The 14,334-nt window shown below is 30.4% G+C and overlaps 1 protein-coding gene across 2 annotated transcripts in view; it reads left to right on the top strand.

Annotated features, from left to right (window-relative positions):
- The window catches only part of LOC112594536 (rabankyrin-5), a 37,077-nt gene extending 29,819 nt beyond the window's left edge, over positions 1 to 7,258 (top strand). For both annotated transcript variants that reach the window (XM_025339349.1, XM_025339348.1), the window contains exons 7-22: positions 1,543 to 1,937; positions 2,693 to 2,903; positions 2,976 to 3,089; positions 3,154 to 3,373; positions 3,449 to 3,580; positions 3,654 to 3,774; positions 3,835 to 4,008; positions 4,081 to 4,194; positions 4,264 to 4,420; positions 5,490 to 5,690; positions 5,750 to 5,944; positions 6,024 to 6,144; positions 6,264 to 6,488; positions 6,565 to 6,703; positions 6,789 to 6,890; positions 6,970 to 7,258. In XM_025339349.1, the coding sequence (XP_025195134.1) occupies positions 1,543 to 1,937; positions 2,693 to 2,903; positions 2,976 to 3,089; positions 3,154 to 3,373; positions 3,449 to 3,580; positions 3,654 to 3,774; positions 3,835 to 4,008; positions 4,081 to 4,194; positions 4,264 to 4,420; positions 5,490 to 5,690; positions 5,750 to 5,944; positions 6,024 to 6,144; positions 6,264 to 6,488; positions 6,565 to 6,703; positions 6,789 to 6,890; positions 6,970 to 7,093 (2,745 nt within the window). In that variant the 3' untranslated portion in view covers positions 7,094 to 7,258. The remainder of the gene's footprint in view (positions 1 to 1,542; positions 1,938 to 2,692; positions 2,904 to 2,975; positions 3,090 to 3,153; positions 3,374 to 3,448; positions 3,581 to 3,653; positions 3,775 to 3,834; positions 4,009 to 4,080; positions 4,195 to 4,263; positions 4,421 to 5,489; positions 5,691 to 5,749; positions 5,945 to 6,023; positions 6,145 to 6,263; positions 6,489 to 6,564; positions 6,704 to 6,788; positions 6,891 to 6,969) is intronic.
- Positions 7,259 to 14,334: the final 7,076 nt, after the last annotated feature.

The following is a 14,334-nucleotide window of genomic DNA, read 5'->3' on the forward strand; positions in this document are numbered from 1 at the left end:
GGCTCTAGAACACGATTCCGAAGGTTGTATAAAAAACACAAACCTATGTAAAAAATAAAATCGACGAGTCTATTTGTGAATATTTGAGTAATATTTATTTTTTTATATAGCCGTGTATATATGTATAGGTATAGTATATAATATATTATTATTTTTTTTTTTTTTACAAAAAGCGATATCTGTTTTAAAACTAAACAATATTTCATCGTGACATCGTTTCGTTATTGACTTGGCGCATACGTGTTTAAAAAGGTGCGCTTATTTGGAAATATACATTATTATTGCATTGTAATTATTGCGATGACGCGTCTAACATAACAGTTTAACACTATAGGTAGGTACTGCAATATTATTCACCCGATATATACAGTATAAAGTTGCGTACCATTCAGTATATCGTGAGATGTGTTTATGCAGTCGCGCGTTTTTTTTTTTTTTTTTTGTATAACTATTGAACGACATTATGTTCGGACGATCTGTTTGTATATTATATTTCGATATTTTCTCTCTATAACAGTGGCGCGAACAAGAACAATAAACTTTTGATGTGTAGGGTGTGCAAACTTGAAGTCTTAAGGCTCCCTAGCAGCGCTGTCAACAGATTTCAAGTCCGCGGGAGAAACATTTTATAGCATAAAAAAATCATACTCGCTCACTATTACGATATTTTTTAGTGTCAAACAAATCAAATTAATAATACTATTGTAATTTTTTTCAAAATTATATGAAATATAATAGTGTATTCCTAGTGAACACACCTTATTACGCACGCTGAATATGGCACTGTAATTTGGAATGCAGTTTTAGCGTACAATAACTTCCCATGATGTCCCATAAGTCAAATATTTTTTTTCTAGGTGGACTTAACTATTCTTTCTTAACTTCGTACCCTTTATTTCGCGCCACCGTTTTTATTTGTTTATAACAATGTAAATTTATATTCCGAGTGATCTATTTAAAGTAAGAAACTTATAATTTCAAAAATATTGATAAGTTTTTGAAAGTATTTAATTTATGTTGTATGTATATCATAGGGTCAAAAAAAAATAAATATATTTTTACTGTTTTTTATCGTTATCATTTGTTAAAGAAAAAAAAATTATGACAACATACATTTTTAATTTCATATTTCAAAACAGAATATTTTTTTAAACTCTTCTATTCACGAATTTTTATTTAGTGATTTATAAGTTATGAGTTATAACTTTGTATACTAAGTATTTAAAGTACGCTTAAGTGTAGTCTATTTAAATTTTTGAAGCTTATCGTATAGCTAATATGCTACTTGTCTCAAATTTGATTCTTATAAATCTTAATATTTTGCGTTGAAGTATGAAATTTAAAATTTAATGTGTTATCATTAAAAAGAATGAAAAACTTGAAAAAATAAGATTACAATAAAGATATATTCTAACATTTATCTTTTTCAAAAACGTTTGTGTTTTCTGAAATAATGAGTATTTTACGTTAAGTAAACGGATCACTCCTTACGATTTCGACTTGATAGAGTTTTATAATGATAATGTATTGTAATCGTTGCAGTTGAGCGTCAAGATTAACGAGCTGGACAACAAGGGCGAGTTGGCGCTGGACCTGGCGCTTCGCGACCACCAGACCAGTATCGCGGAGATGCTGTGCGAGAACGAGGCGGATCCAGATGCGCGCGACCGGACCGGATACACTTTGCTACACTTGGCCGTGCAGAGGGGCGACTCGTACGCCGCCAACTTCCTGTTGGAGCACGGCGCGTCTGTAAGTTCGGTGACGCCGGATCAAGGCGACACAGCACTGCACTTGATCGCCAGCTCGACTTCGCAACACTACGGGACGCCGGACGAACCGTCGACTGCCGTCGCCGCCGCTGCTGCCATGACGGCCGTGGCTCAGTCGCTGCTTGACTCTGGTCTGGATCCAAACTTGCCCAACAGCCAGGGATTGTGAGTGTGCTCAGTTCTGTACATATAGTAATAGTGTATACATTTCATCCGCATACCTCCAAACAATGAATTACAGTAAATTTTTAGCAAAAATAAAATTATTATAAATAATAATTTTAATTATTTTTTTTTGTTTTTTAATGAGACCAGTGGCCGCTCTTTCAAATAATTAATATAGGTTTCATGAATATCATAGTACACAAAATATTTTTTAATATTAAAAAATATCTATGTTTAGACTTAGGATATAATATGTCTGTATTATTTTTTTGATATAAATTTGCATTTGATTGATTTTCATATACTTGTTATAATATTTAGCATGATTTTGTGCATAGTCGAGAAACTGCTTTCGTACTTTTTACTTGTACATATTATCTAAATTAATTAAATGATATATTTTTTGTTAATGTTTTCTTTAAAACATCTCCATTCACTTAAATATCGGCTGTTTTTGGCTACAGCCAAAAAAAATATTAATTCAAATGAAAATCACATCATTATAAATGTTACATTAAATACATTAACGAAAACATGAGTTACGCTTTGAGATCTTTGACGATACAATGTAAAGTAGATTTTTTATACTTTGGGTCTGGAAAGTTGAAATTTAGAAAAAAAGAAAATTAGGGCGAGAGGCTAAATCTTCCCAAGCACCCTTCTATCATTGCATTTGATGAATTGTGTACAACATTCGATGTCTACAGTATATATCCAACGATTACGGTGTTTTTTATTTTTGTATTTCGTTTTAGCACTCCTTTGCATTTGGCCGTTTTGGTGCACAACGACGACATATTCACGCTGTTGTTGGACGAGCACGTCCGATCGGGCAAGATTGATTTGAACGCTCAGACAGTCGATGACCATACTCCATTGTACTATGCGTTGATCAACACTCTTAAGCTTGACACCGATGACAGCTTCGCCAACCGTTTGGTGACCGCTGGAGCGAATTCCAATCCTGTAAGTAGTTGTTGTCGTCGTATTCTTGACACGAGAAATTAAACCTATATATTTGCTTCCCTTATCATTAAGATTTACAAGAAGACGTCCAATTCCATGTTGCACATCGTCTCCGACGAGAGCCTCGAAGAATCAGCTCTCTTCATTACGGCTCGTTGCAATAACATCAACTACACAAACAAACTAGTAATGAAATTAATTTTTTTTTTTTCATTAAAGTTTCGTATTTTGTATTGATAACAACTTTTAGGGAGAAAGCGCGTTACATATTGCATGCAAAAGAGGACTGTCACGTCTCGTTCGACGTTTACTCGAGTTTCGTGCAAACCCGAACCTACAAACATTGCCACCCGATGGTGTTATATTGAGTACGGATGATGGTCTTCAGACTTCGTATAGACTTTCGCCGTTACACATGGCCATAATTAACAAACAGGAAGGTGCCGTGAACGCTATGTTACACCACCACAGTGAGTCAATCATTTTTATGTTTTTTTCATCATCCCCTTAATACTATCCATTATCAACTATGATTTCAATTTTAGATACTATCACTGCTGAACCTAAAGATGGATTGTCTACAGTCAATTTGAATCTACGCGATTCATTTGGAGATACACCCTTATCGTTGGCATTGAAATCTGACATGCAACACATTGTACCCGATCTCATTGCTGGTAAACTTAATGCACATTACATCACTTACACATTCAATCGACAATCATTATTATAATTATTGCTGTGTAACAGGTGGTGCTGATATCGACATGAGAAATGGTGAAGGCATGACACTTCTGCATCAAGCAATATTGAAGGGCGATGAAAAAACTGCTTTATATTTAGTGAAGCAAGGATCAAACTTTGATGCTAAGTAAGCTTTATAATATAAATACTATGGTAAAATTAATAGTTACATAAATCATTATTGTAGAACTCAAGATGATCAAACACCATTGGAACTAGCCACGATTAATGGCCAGAACATTGTAGTTGAAGAATTATGCAAGCGCGGTGTTGATATGGCAGTACCATCATCAAATGGTGACCCTATACTATGGCTTGCTTTAACCTCCAACCAAGAAGATATTGCTTCTACACTTGTAAAGTAAGTCATTTAGTCGATTTCATAATCTAATTTGAACACACTAATTATAAACAACAATATTACCGGTTTAAGGTATGGTGTTGATACAGATTCATGGAGTGAAGGGCCAGAAGGATGTCTACAAACCCTTCTGCATCGAGCAATTGATGAAAATTCTGAAAGTGCTGCTCGTTTTCTTATTCGAAGGTAAAATTATATTATACGTTTGTGTTTATTTTTGATGTTAAACATTGATATATCTTCAAATGTGTATAGCGGCTGTGATATTAACAGTCCACGTAAGCCTGGCCCAGGGGGTCGTGGTGGAGATGAGTCAAAGGATCAATCATCTCCATTGCACTTATGCTGTCAATGGAGCTTGCAAAGTGTAGTTCAAACATTGTTAGAACATGGAGCTAATGTCAATGCTTGGGTAAATAATAAATACATTACTCAAATAGAAATTTATAAATCAAACAATTGATATTCACATAAGAATAAAGTAAATCTTATCTAATATTATTGCAACTGAGAAATTAATTAATTCAAATCATTATATTATAATGTATCTTTTCATAATTCAAATCTTTCTAGAATTATGAAAATTAAACAACTTAATTTATATTTCATTCTCCTTAAGGTATTCTATACTCTCAAATTATTTTTGATGATGAAACTGAAATTCCCTGTAATAAATTAATATATTTATTGTATACACAATATTATAATGTATAATAGAAAAAACTATAAGTGAACAATTTAATTTTTAATTGTTTATTTAATTTAATTTAAATTATTTTGTACATTGTAGCCCAATAAGAAGTAAGAAGTACTTAGGCGTAGTCCGAATAATTAAATTAGAATAAAAAAATCTAACAATGCTAAAATATGAAATATGTTGGGGAGCAATGCCCATAATCCAAATATTTTTTACATCATCCAAAAAGATTTTTTAATAAAATAAAAGGATAATGTCTGTATGAATTATATTTTTATTCTAAACAAAGTTTTTTTGACAAATTAATGTAAAAAAATATATTTTATTTTTCAACATTTAAAATGTGTTCCTATTTTTACGTGTGCATCATTTTTGATCAAATAATGGAATATAATAAAATAAACAACTCAATTTTTTTTAAAAATTTTTTTTACTTCTATAATACATTTATTTGTTAGCAGTATGTTTTATATTAATACTAAAATGCTTTTAATTGTATTTTTTATTTATTAATTGTGCTAATAGTGTTAATGGTATTACTGTACTATTTTATAGAACAGCGTTTCTTAACTTGGGGGTCGCCATCACTTTAACTAGGGGTCATGTTACAGTAAAGTTGTTTTATTACTAATTTAAGTTTAACATTAGAATTAATTCTAAAACAATTATAATATTTCTAGTTTTTTTTAGTTCTTTAGATTTAACAAAGGATTCCACATTAAATTTAAATAATAAGGATAAAATAGTAACTTATGTATGTTAATACATATATATTGGTTTATAGGATGCTGAACATAAAACTCCGCTTCATGTAGCAATTAAAAATCAACATGCGGGTATTATAACATTATTACTTTGTCATCCGTCCATCGATCTTACTAAGAGAGATCGCACTGGTTTGACTCCATTTGCAGCTGCTTTGACATGTCGTAATGACAAAGCTGCTCGATCAATATTGGATAAGTTACCAGCAGCTGCAGAACAAGTAAACTATATAAATATTAAAATGTGTAACAGGTGTTCTAATTATATTTGTATTTTAAGTTTGATAATAAGGGATGCAACTTTTTGCACATGGCTATCCAAAAAGGTGACATTGAAAGCGTTTTGTTCTTGTTGTCTGTCAATGTAGACGTCAACTCGAGAGTTCAAAACGAATTACAAACTACCCCACTTCATTTAGCAGTTTCCACGGGCAATGAAATGTTAGTGCGCAGTATCATTTTAGCTGGTGCCAGGGTACATATTCATATACTTCATCAATTATATTCAAAACTATACTGATTATATTTATTTATTAAAACTTTATGTACATCAGGTAAATGATCAGGACACAATGAAAAGGACAGCATTGCATATAGTTAGTGAAGCTGGGCATGCTTCAATTGTGGTCGCACTGTTGAATAATAATGCAAATTTTGATGCAGTAGATTGTGAAGGTTAGTTAATATGTATTAGGTACAAATAGTATTAAATGTTTCATTAAAATGTATATAAATTTTATATTTAACTTAAAATGTCGATAATATATATTAATCAAGATTTCATATGATCATAGGTCAAAATGCGTTGCATATTGCTTGCCGTGAGGGTCATTTACAAGTAGTACAAACTTTATTAGGTGAATCCGAGATCAATGCTGAAGCTTTGACATTGAAGGGTCGGAATCCACTTCATGAACTCGCCAAGTATAGTAAGGAGAGTTCAGCAGCCATATGTGAAGTATTTCTGGAGTACATGCCGAAATATCCTCTTGAGGTACAAGATGCTGAAGGAAATACAGGTATAAAAATAATTTTTGATGAATAGAATTAAAATAAAAATATATTTTAAATATTTATGTTTTAAAAATTTTGCAGCATTATTATTGGCATATATGAAAGGTAATGGAAATTTATGTAGGACTTTAGTTAAAGCTGGTGCTTGTGTTGGTGCTATGAATTACGACGGTATCACAATATTTAACTGTCAAATGGCCACTACTCAGTTGTTGTTTAGGTATAAACAATTTTGTTTTGTTTTGTTTTGTTTTTTTTTTTGTTATTAAAGACAATCATTGTTATTCTTTTTTTGTTTTTGTTAGATTGCTTGATAGTTTGACAAAAGAGCCGCCATGGGTAGACGGATGTGAAGTATGTCAGGAATGTGGATTGAAATTCGGTTTTACTATGCGTAAGCATCATTGGTAAGTAACTACATATACAATGAATTACATTTTATTTATTTTGTTTCAATAACTGACTAATTTTTTTTTTTTAACTTAGTCGTCATTGTGGTAGACTGTTATGTAGCAAATGCTCCAGTCAAGAAGTTCCTATCATAAAGTACGGGCTAGTGAAAGCAGTTAGAGTGTGCGTATCTTGTTTCCAAGTTTTACAAGGTGGTTAAAAAATAGTGAGTGAAATCCGATGCATCGTGACCACATCATTTGATCATTTTAATATATCTATTATGATACTCAAGTGTGACCTGATGTTCAATTCAATGTTTTATTTTCAGTTTTTTACTCTAAAAAATTTTCCAATAAGGCTTTAAAATATTTATTTAATTGCAGGTACTCATTTATTATTGTATTCATTATTTAATTTCACCTAATTCTATTTAATAATTTTAGATACCTTTATTAAAATATCATTTATTATTATCTTTTTTTTAACCTTTCTACTATATTTTATGATAAATTATTGTTATTATTAATCATTTATTTTTACACATACATTTAATTTGATTATTTTTGTACAATAATATATTATCTCTACTATAATATTGTTTACCTATATGAAATAATATGAACTGATTACCATAATTATAATTTTTTTACAATTTTGTAAATCAAAACATTCACCAATTTCCATACACAGTATCAAATTACTCCTTGAAAAAATCATTCCATTTGAAAGAGTAATATTTTCCTAGTTAAGGTTTATTTTTATCTTCCAAACATTATAAAATAATCAATGGATTAATCAATTTTATCATTATACTAACCTAACGCTAGTGGTGGTTCTAGTGTATGAACAGGGTGGACAGTAGCTGCCCACACTAAAATTTCTGGTGCCCTTAATTTTAAAAATGTATTTTTTTTTTTACAGAAATAAGATGTTTTATCATTTGATAAATTATATTGATAATTTACAATTATATTATTATTATTACATTGATTACAAACTTACTAATATAATATTATCTATGTTATAATGTCGTTGCTAGAGCCTGCAATATTGTTCTAGCGTCAATAGAACGATTAGATATTGGTGTAAAAACTAAGATAGTACCATCTTGGTTCACGATTGGCAGGAGCAAAAATTGAAACATCTGGAACCGTACCTATTTTCATAACAGCCGGCTAAATGCGATAATAAATTATTACTTATGACTATTGTATTGTTTTTTTCTCATTGAGAATCGTAAATTTAATTTATAATAAATAATAATTAAATATAATGAAGAAATTTTTAACTCAATTTTCCAAACATGAGGCTGAAAAACAATTGAAAGAGACCTACCAAAATCTCCATCAGCACATACGAATGACTCTACAGGTAGTGTAAATATAGTAGAATTGCTTTTAATTCAGAACCGACTAGACAACTGATAAAACCTTTAAAGAATTAGACTTAAGTTTAAACTATGATCAACCTCTTGTACAACCAAATATTGTTTACCCTTACAAATTTACGGGTAAAAATAAACGGTCCTTTAATAGTACTTAGTATAAACAGTATCCATGGATTACTTAATATAATTTGATCACATTTTTTGTCATTATTGTAGACATTTTTTGCCACCAAGTCAACATTGTAATCCTGATGCTGGTAATCTAAGAATTCACGGTTATTCAGATTGGAAACATATCTAGGCAGTATGACTAAATTATTTAATAAATGTGACTCACACAAATTAACATTGGCTAAATATGAAAAGTGGTATGATTCTAAAATACAAGGCAGTGTTATAATTATGATACGCTCTCAAATAAAAGTTGAAGTTGCGAGAAATAGGAGATAATATTATTAAGAAGCTTAATCAGGTGTGCTATGTATTGCGCTAGGTAAGATATTGGTTTGCGAGGACATTCTGAAACAACTGAAATCTCTGAGATCGTAAATAATGATATTACAACATAGAAAATTGCTCAGAGCTTTTAAAGCTGATATGTGTCAAAAGATTACTCTATTTTTTTGGTATTTAAAATTTTATTAGTTATTACCTTCCTATTATAATATTAATATCATAAAGATTTTAAGCTTCGTGCTATAATGTACCTATTGTTAATATTCAAGGTACTTGTGGAAGCTATAAGCATAAATATTTTATCAAAGAAATGTTGTGTGAAAGGGGGGGGGGGGTGAAGAATATTATTCGCAGTTAAAACCTAATAACAAATCTATTGTTGCCCATACGAAAATATAGTCCTAGAACTAGTAGAACTGCGCTTGCCTAAAATTTTTATAAACAGTATAAGGTGCTAAATAAGTAGAGTAAAAAATGCTGTCAGACTTGTAAAGGACTTAGAATGAAGTTGACTGTGGTAAATAATAGATTTGCGGAACCTAATAAGACGGCGAGAAGCGAGATAGTTCCGACGAAGACGAAAAAAATAGATTTTAACTGACCGGTGAACACTTGATTCGCGTATCACACAAAATAACGCATTAAAAGGAACTTAATGACTAATTATTACAATCAGTAAACAAATTATGTTGACCTAAAATCGAAATGCAAGAATGATAATGATATCACATAGGTACCCATCATATTATTACTTTTATGATGTGATGTTGTTTTTCGTTCAATAAACGATGCTGGCGGGAGGCAGTAATGGGGAAACCTAATTCCCTGTCCAGCGGTAAAAAATTAAAAAAAAAAAAAGTACCCATCAGCTGGTGTACTGAGAAGTGCCGCCTGAAAACATTAGATTCTCTTAATATCGGTACCTACCTGTATACTTATGGCGGGCTGTACAAGAAGTTTTTGCTTGGAAAAAAATTGACCATAAACTGTCCACGTTCGTGTTGCAGAAAAAAAAAATCTCCTGCGGAAATTTCATAATATATGTAACACGGCCGTATTGTATCTTCGTTATAACATGTGCGTGGTATTAGTTGTCAATAACATACTCGAAAACCGTCGTTTTTTGCGTTTATATAATATGAATTTCATACATTCGTGTGCGCGCGTGTTAACAACAGGGGCATTATTTAGGGAGATCGGGGTGTGCGGTTGCACCCTTTATTTTTAATACATATTTTTATTTATTTTTTCATGCTCATTATTTTCTGGCATCTCGTCTCATGGCGAATGTGAAGTTTCAAAATTCAAAACTTATTCCTTCACCTAGATCTCGCATCGGATGTGGTTTTCATTAAAAAACGGTTTTTCGAGGCCTTTTGTTGTAAGCTTTTCGAAAATCAAATAAATAATTACATTAAAAGGTAGAGCGACATTCCACTAAACATTATAGCTTGTTTCAAACAAATGTATTTACAGCTTACACACTAAAAAAGTGAAATTAATAGGTTTTTAACAAAAAAAAAAAAAATCAACAGGTGACTGTGGTTTGTAAAATTGTATATTTTTATTATTATTTTTTTTGTTATTATGCTCATTGTTTTCGAGCATCTCATATTCTCATCTGATGCAGGAGCGTCATTTGGAGGGTATCAGGGTTTGTGATTGTTCCCTTTTGTTTTAAAATTGTATACTAATTGGCTTGCGCCCTGCTGAGATATTGTTCAAAATCAATTCTTCTTAAATGGTATTCTAAATTTAATTTTGACATTTATCAATATTTGTACACTGTCAATTACGTATTATGATTATTAATTTCTATTTATATCGATGTAATTATTCGGTACATGTGCAGATGTATGGAAACAATTGAAAGCAGGATTATGTACTTGTATATTATACGTACACTATTTTATATGGCCTGGTGAAATTTAAAAATTGCCTGCTTCAAACCTCGCACTCTCCAAAAAAAAAAAAACCTAAAATGACGCCCCTGGTTAACCGAGTCTCCGGTTCCTGGCGGCGGGGTATATTGTTTTTACGACTACGATCCAGTTAATCGCATAATAATAATGATATTGCTGCGTACCATATACACGCGTATTCATTAATTCATTATAATACGTATATTATATGCACATATAGAACGCAACCGTGCCGTATATTTTATATGCTTAAGATTCTTTGTACGCAATCAAGTTCGCCGACTGCCGCGGAGCCAAAGCTTTGCCGACGATACACACACACACTACTGCAGCAGAGACTTGTAAACTTATACAGAAACGTGTGTGCTTGTGTGCGTGCAAAACATTATATCCCGTTTCGTAGAACTTCTGCACCCCCGACCGAACGCTCGTTCGCGTCTTGATTATATTATTATTATCTTTTCGGTCCCGAACAATTTTCGACTGGGCCGCTCACGCATTCCACCGCTCAGACGCGAATAACATAAAAAATCAGGCATATACTACGCACAAATACATACACTTATATATATACATATTATATACGGTATACATACGCGCGTGTGCACTCGGCAGCGAATAATAAATGCGTATTGCGCATATATATGTATATGTATATGTATATATATATATATACATACGAGTTGCAGTAAGTACGACCGCAGTAGATTATTTTCTCCCCCAGAAAACTCGTTCACCCACCGAAGAATTTGCGACCTCCCCCCCCCCCAATCCAAACGGTTCTAACCCCGAGACAGAGGTTTAACGCTAGACATATTATTATTATATTATATTATTATTATTATTATTATTATTATACACGCGAGAACCCGGGCCGTTGCATTATAATATTTTAATAATAGGATATTAAACTATACATCGGACGGCCGAGTTTCCGCAATAGGGCCGGTTTGGTTCCATGTGTAATGGTATAGGTTTTTTGATATCATTTTGTTGTTTTTGTTGTTATTTCCCCGCATAAAACGATTGTTTAAAATATTTAAAAAGACTTTTATCGTGTTCTGTAATATATTAATATACATACCTACGTATAGATATAATGTAAAATGCAATATGGTTTCGTACTCCCTCTATACAAGATCATCTGCAACTAAGCTCACCCACATTTGCTTTTTATAATAATGTGTCTTAGGACCAAGTTGTATCTAGTTTGTGCTAGTGGATAGGTGGGAGGGTAAGTAAATTTTATAATTGGAAAAAATAAAAAAATTAAGAAAAAAACCGATAACCATTTTGTTTTTTAGGTGTAGCTAAAAAAAAAGATAACCGTAGATACTTGAAATTTTCCCCATATGTTTATATTACCATAAAATTTTCGAAGTATTTCGAATATCTTTGAGCTATAAAGTATTAGAAAATTTTAATTTTTTTTTAGTTTTTTTTCTAGGAATATCAATTCAAAATCATTTACAAGGTAAAAATATTTGAAAATTTAAATGAAAATCCCTTATAGGTAGTTGTCATGTAATTATATAAATACCTAGGCACAATTTTTTTTTAAATGTATATAAATTAAGATTTTTAGTAAAATTCATCAAAATATCAAAAGGTTGCTAACTATTTTATAGTTAGAAGTTCATTACTATTTTTAATTTTAATATTTAAGTTTTAAAAATGTAATACAAGATTCCTCATGAGTAATTCATACTAAAACCATAAAATTTAATTAATAAAATTAATTATCTTTTATAGACATTTTAAGTTATAATTTGTATGAAAATACTAATTTTTTAAGATAAATAAAGATATAAATTATTTTTTTATAATTTAAAAACATTATTTGTGAAAACTTAGAATTATTACCAATATTTTAATATTATGAAATTTACGATACGCAATGGTAGTTTTGATTTTATACTATGAATCTATTTTTACTGTTATACGGTATTTACAGAAACATTTTATTACATTTTGAGTTTAATAATTTTATGCATGTAATTTAATACTAAGAATAAAATAATTATACAAATTTCAATAAACTTGATTAAAAATGCACAGAAAAAATAATGATTATTGTTATTGAAAAAAAAAAAAGAAGTTTGCTAAAAGGTTCTTAATTTATAGCATAAAATAATGTATATTAAAAATATGGGATTGTCGGGATATTGGTACGGTTTATAGAATTCATAAAAAAAGAAATTAAAAACGCGAGGTACTGGTACTCTTTAAAATTTAATTTTCATGGGTCCTAAAATATTTAAAATGTTAATAAAGTTTTAATAAAACATATTCATCAATCAGTTGAATTTAAATATGTTAAAAAAAAAAATAACAACAGTATTAGTAGGTACTAAATAGTCAATCAAAATTAACATAAAATGCAAATATATAAAAAATTAACAGGTATAGTAAATACAAAATATACAATAAATATATGTACATAATTTATGAAAAATAATAACTACGAGTGTTTCATACATTTTGCTATTTAATTGAAAAATTTCCCTATTTTAATCTCTTTATTTAAATAGGTAGTTTTCACATTCTTTTAAGTATTTTTATTTTTTTTAACTTTTAGGCGTTAAAGTTTCGTGTTCTTTCAATTCGCATTGTTGCTTCATCTCGTTTGATACATCTAATTACCAACCAAAATGATGGATTAATTGTTCCCACAAGTTTATTGAAATTCCACCCTTCACAAAAATTGTTCTGTTGCCATAATTTAAAGTGATTTCGTGTACATTCCATAAATATGTAGAAAATATCGGGCTCCCAGACTTCACACTAACATGAGTTTTGTCAAAATATTTTGGTACACTGTAACAATTGTAGCACACGTTTTGCGTGTATAAATAAATCATTTCATATATACTTCACTAAGTAGTAACAATTTTAAAGCTTTAACCATACCGTAAGTTATTCTAAAATCTATGTTATTTATTTGTTAGGAACATGCACTTAATCGTTGAGCTTTTCCCCTTGTAGATTCAAGATTAGGATAAATGAAAAAAAAAACACCGTTTGACTTGCACGCTATCACCAAACACGGCACTTATAGCAGCGATTTCGAAATCCATCATTGCATATTTTAGTTTAGGATGTTGATAGACTTAAATGAAATTATGCATTTGATGATAACTTTTTGTATAATCCTCGTATCATGTAAAGTTGTTGCAAAATATCAGACAAACACTAAAATGTACCATCCATTCAGATTTTGATTGAATATTTATGGTAAAATCAGAAGCAAATATCAAAATTCTTGAATCTCGTTGTTTACTGTCAAATATCATGAATAGTTGAGGTTTAGCCCACATTGTGGTTTACCACTCTTCTGGGATATTATATAATCGTAATTTATAGGTAAATGGCTATACCGGTGATTTCGTTTTAACGAAGAAAAATTTCCAATTTTTACAGCTATACTTTCTGTAAACATACAATATTACAATCATAAAGTTAGAGTTTCAATATTTTAAATAATAAAATAATGATTGATTAACTTGAAATGTTGTGCAGGATAGACGACAATATTTGACTAGGCGGTTTTCGTGTTCCTTTTTTTTTTTTTAATTCTTATAATACATTTAATATACAATCTATACAATAATAGCACAATAAGTATAAGTGATGTAATCGTAGTAATATTAACAGGTGAATTCGAGAGTAAGAAGTCACCCATAAGTGACACTT

Source organism: Melanaphis sacchari, unplaced genomic scaffold (assembly GCF_002803265.2).
Source record: "Melanaphis sacchari strain LSU unplaced genomic scaffold, SCAv2.0 Contig23_pilon_pilon, whole genome shotgun sequence".
NCBI classification, from domain to species: Eukaryota; Metazoa; Arthropoda; class Insecta; order Hemiptera; family Aphididae; genus Melanaphis; species Melanaphis sacchari.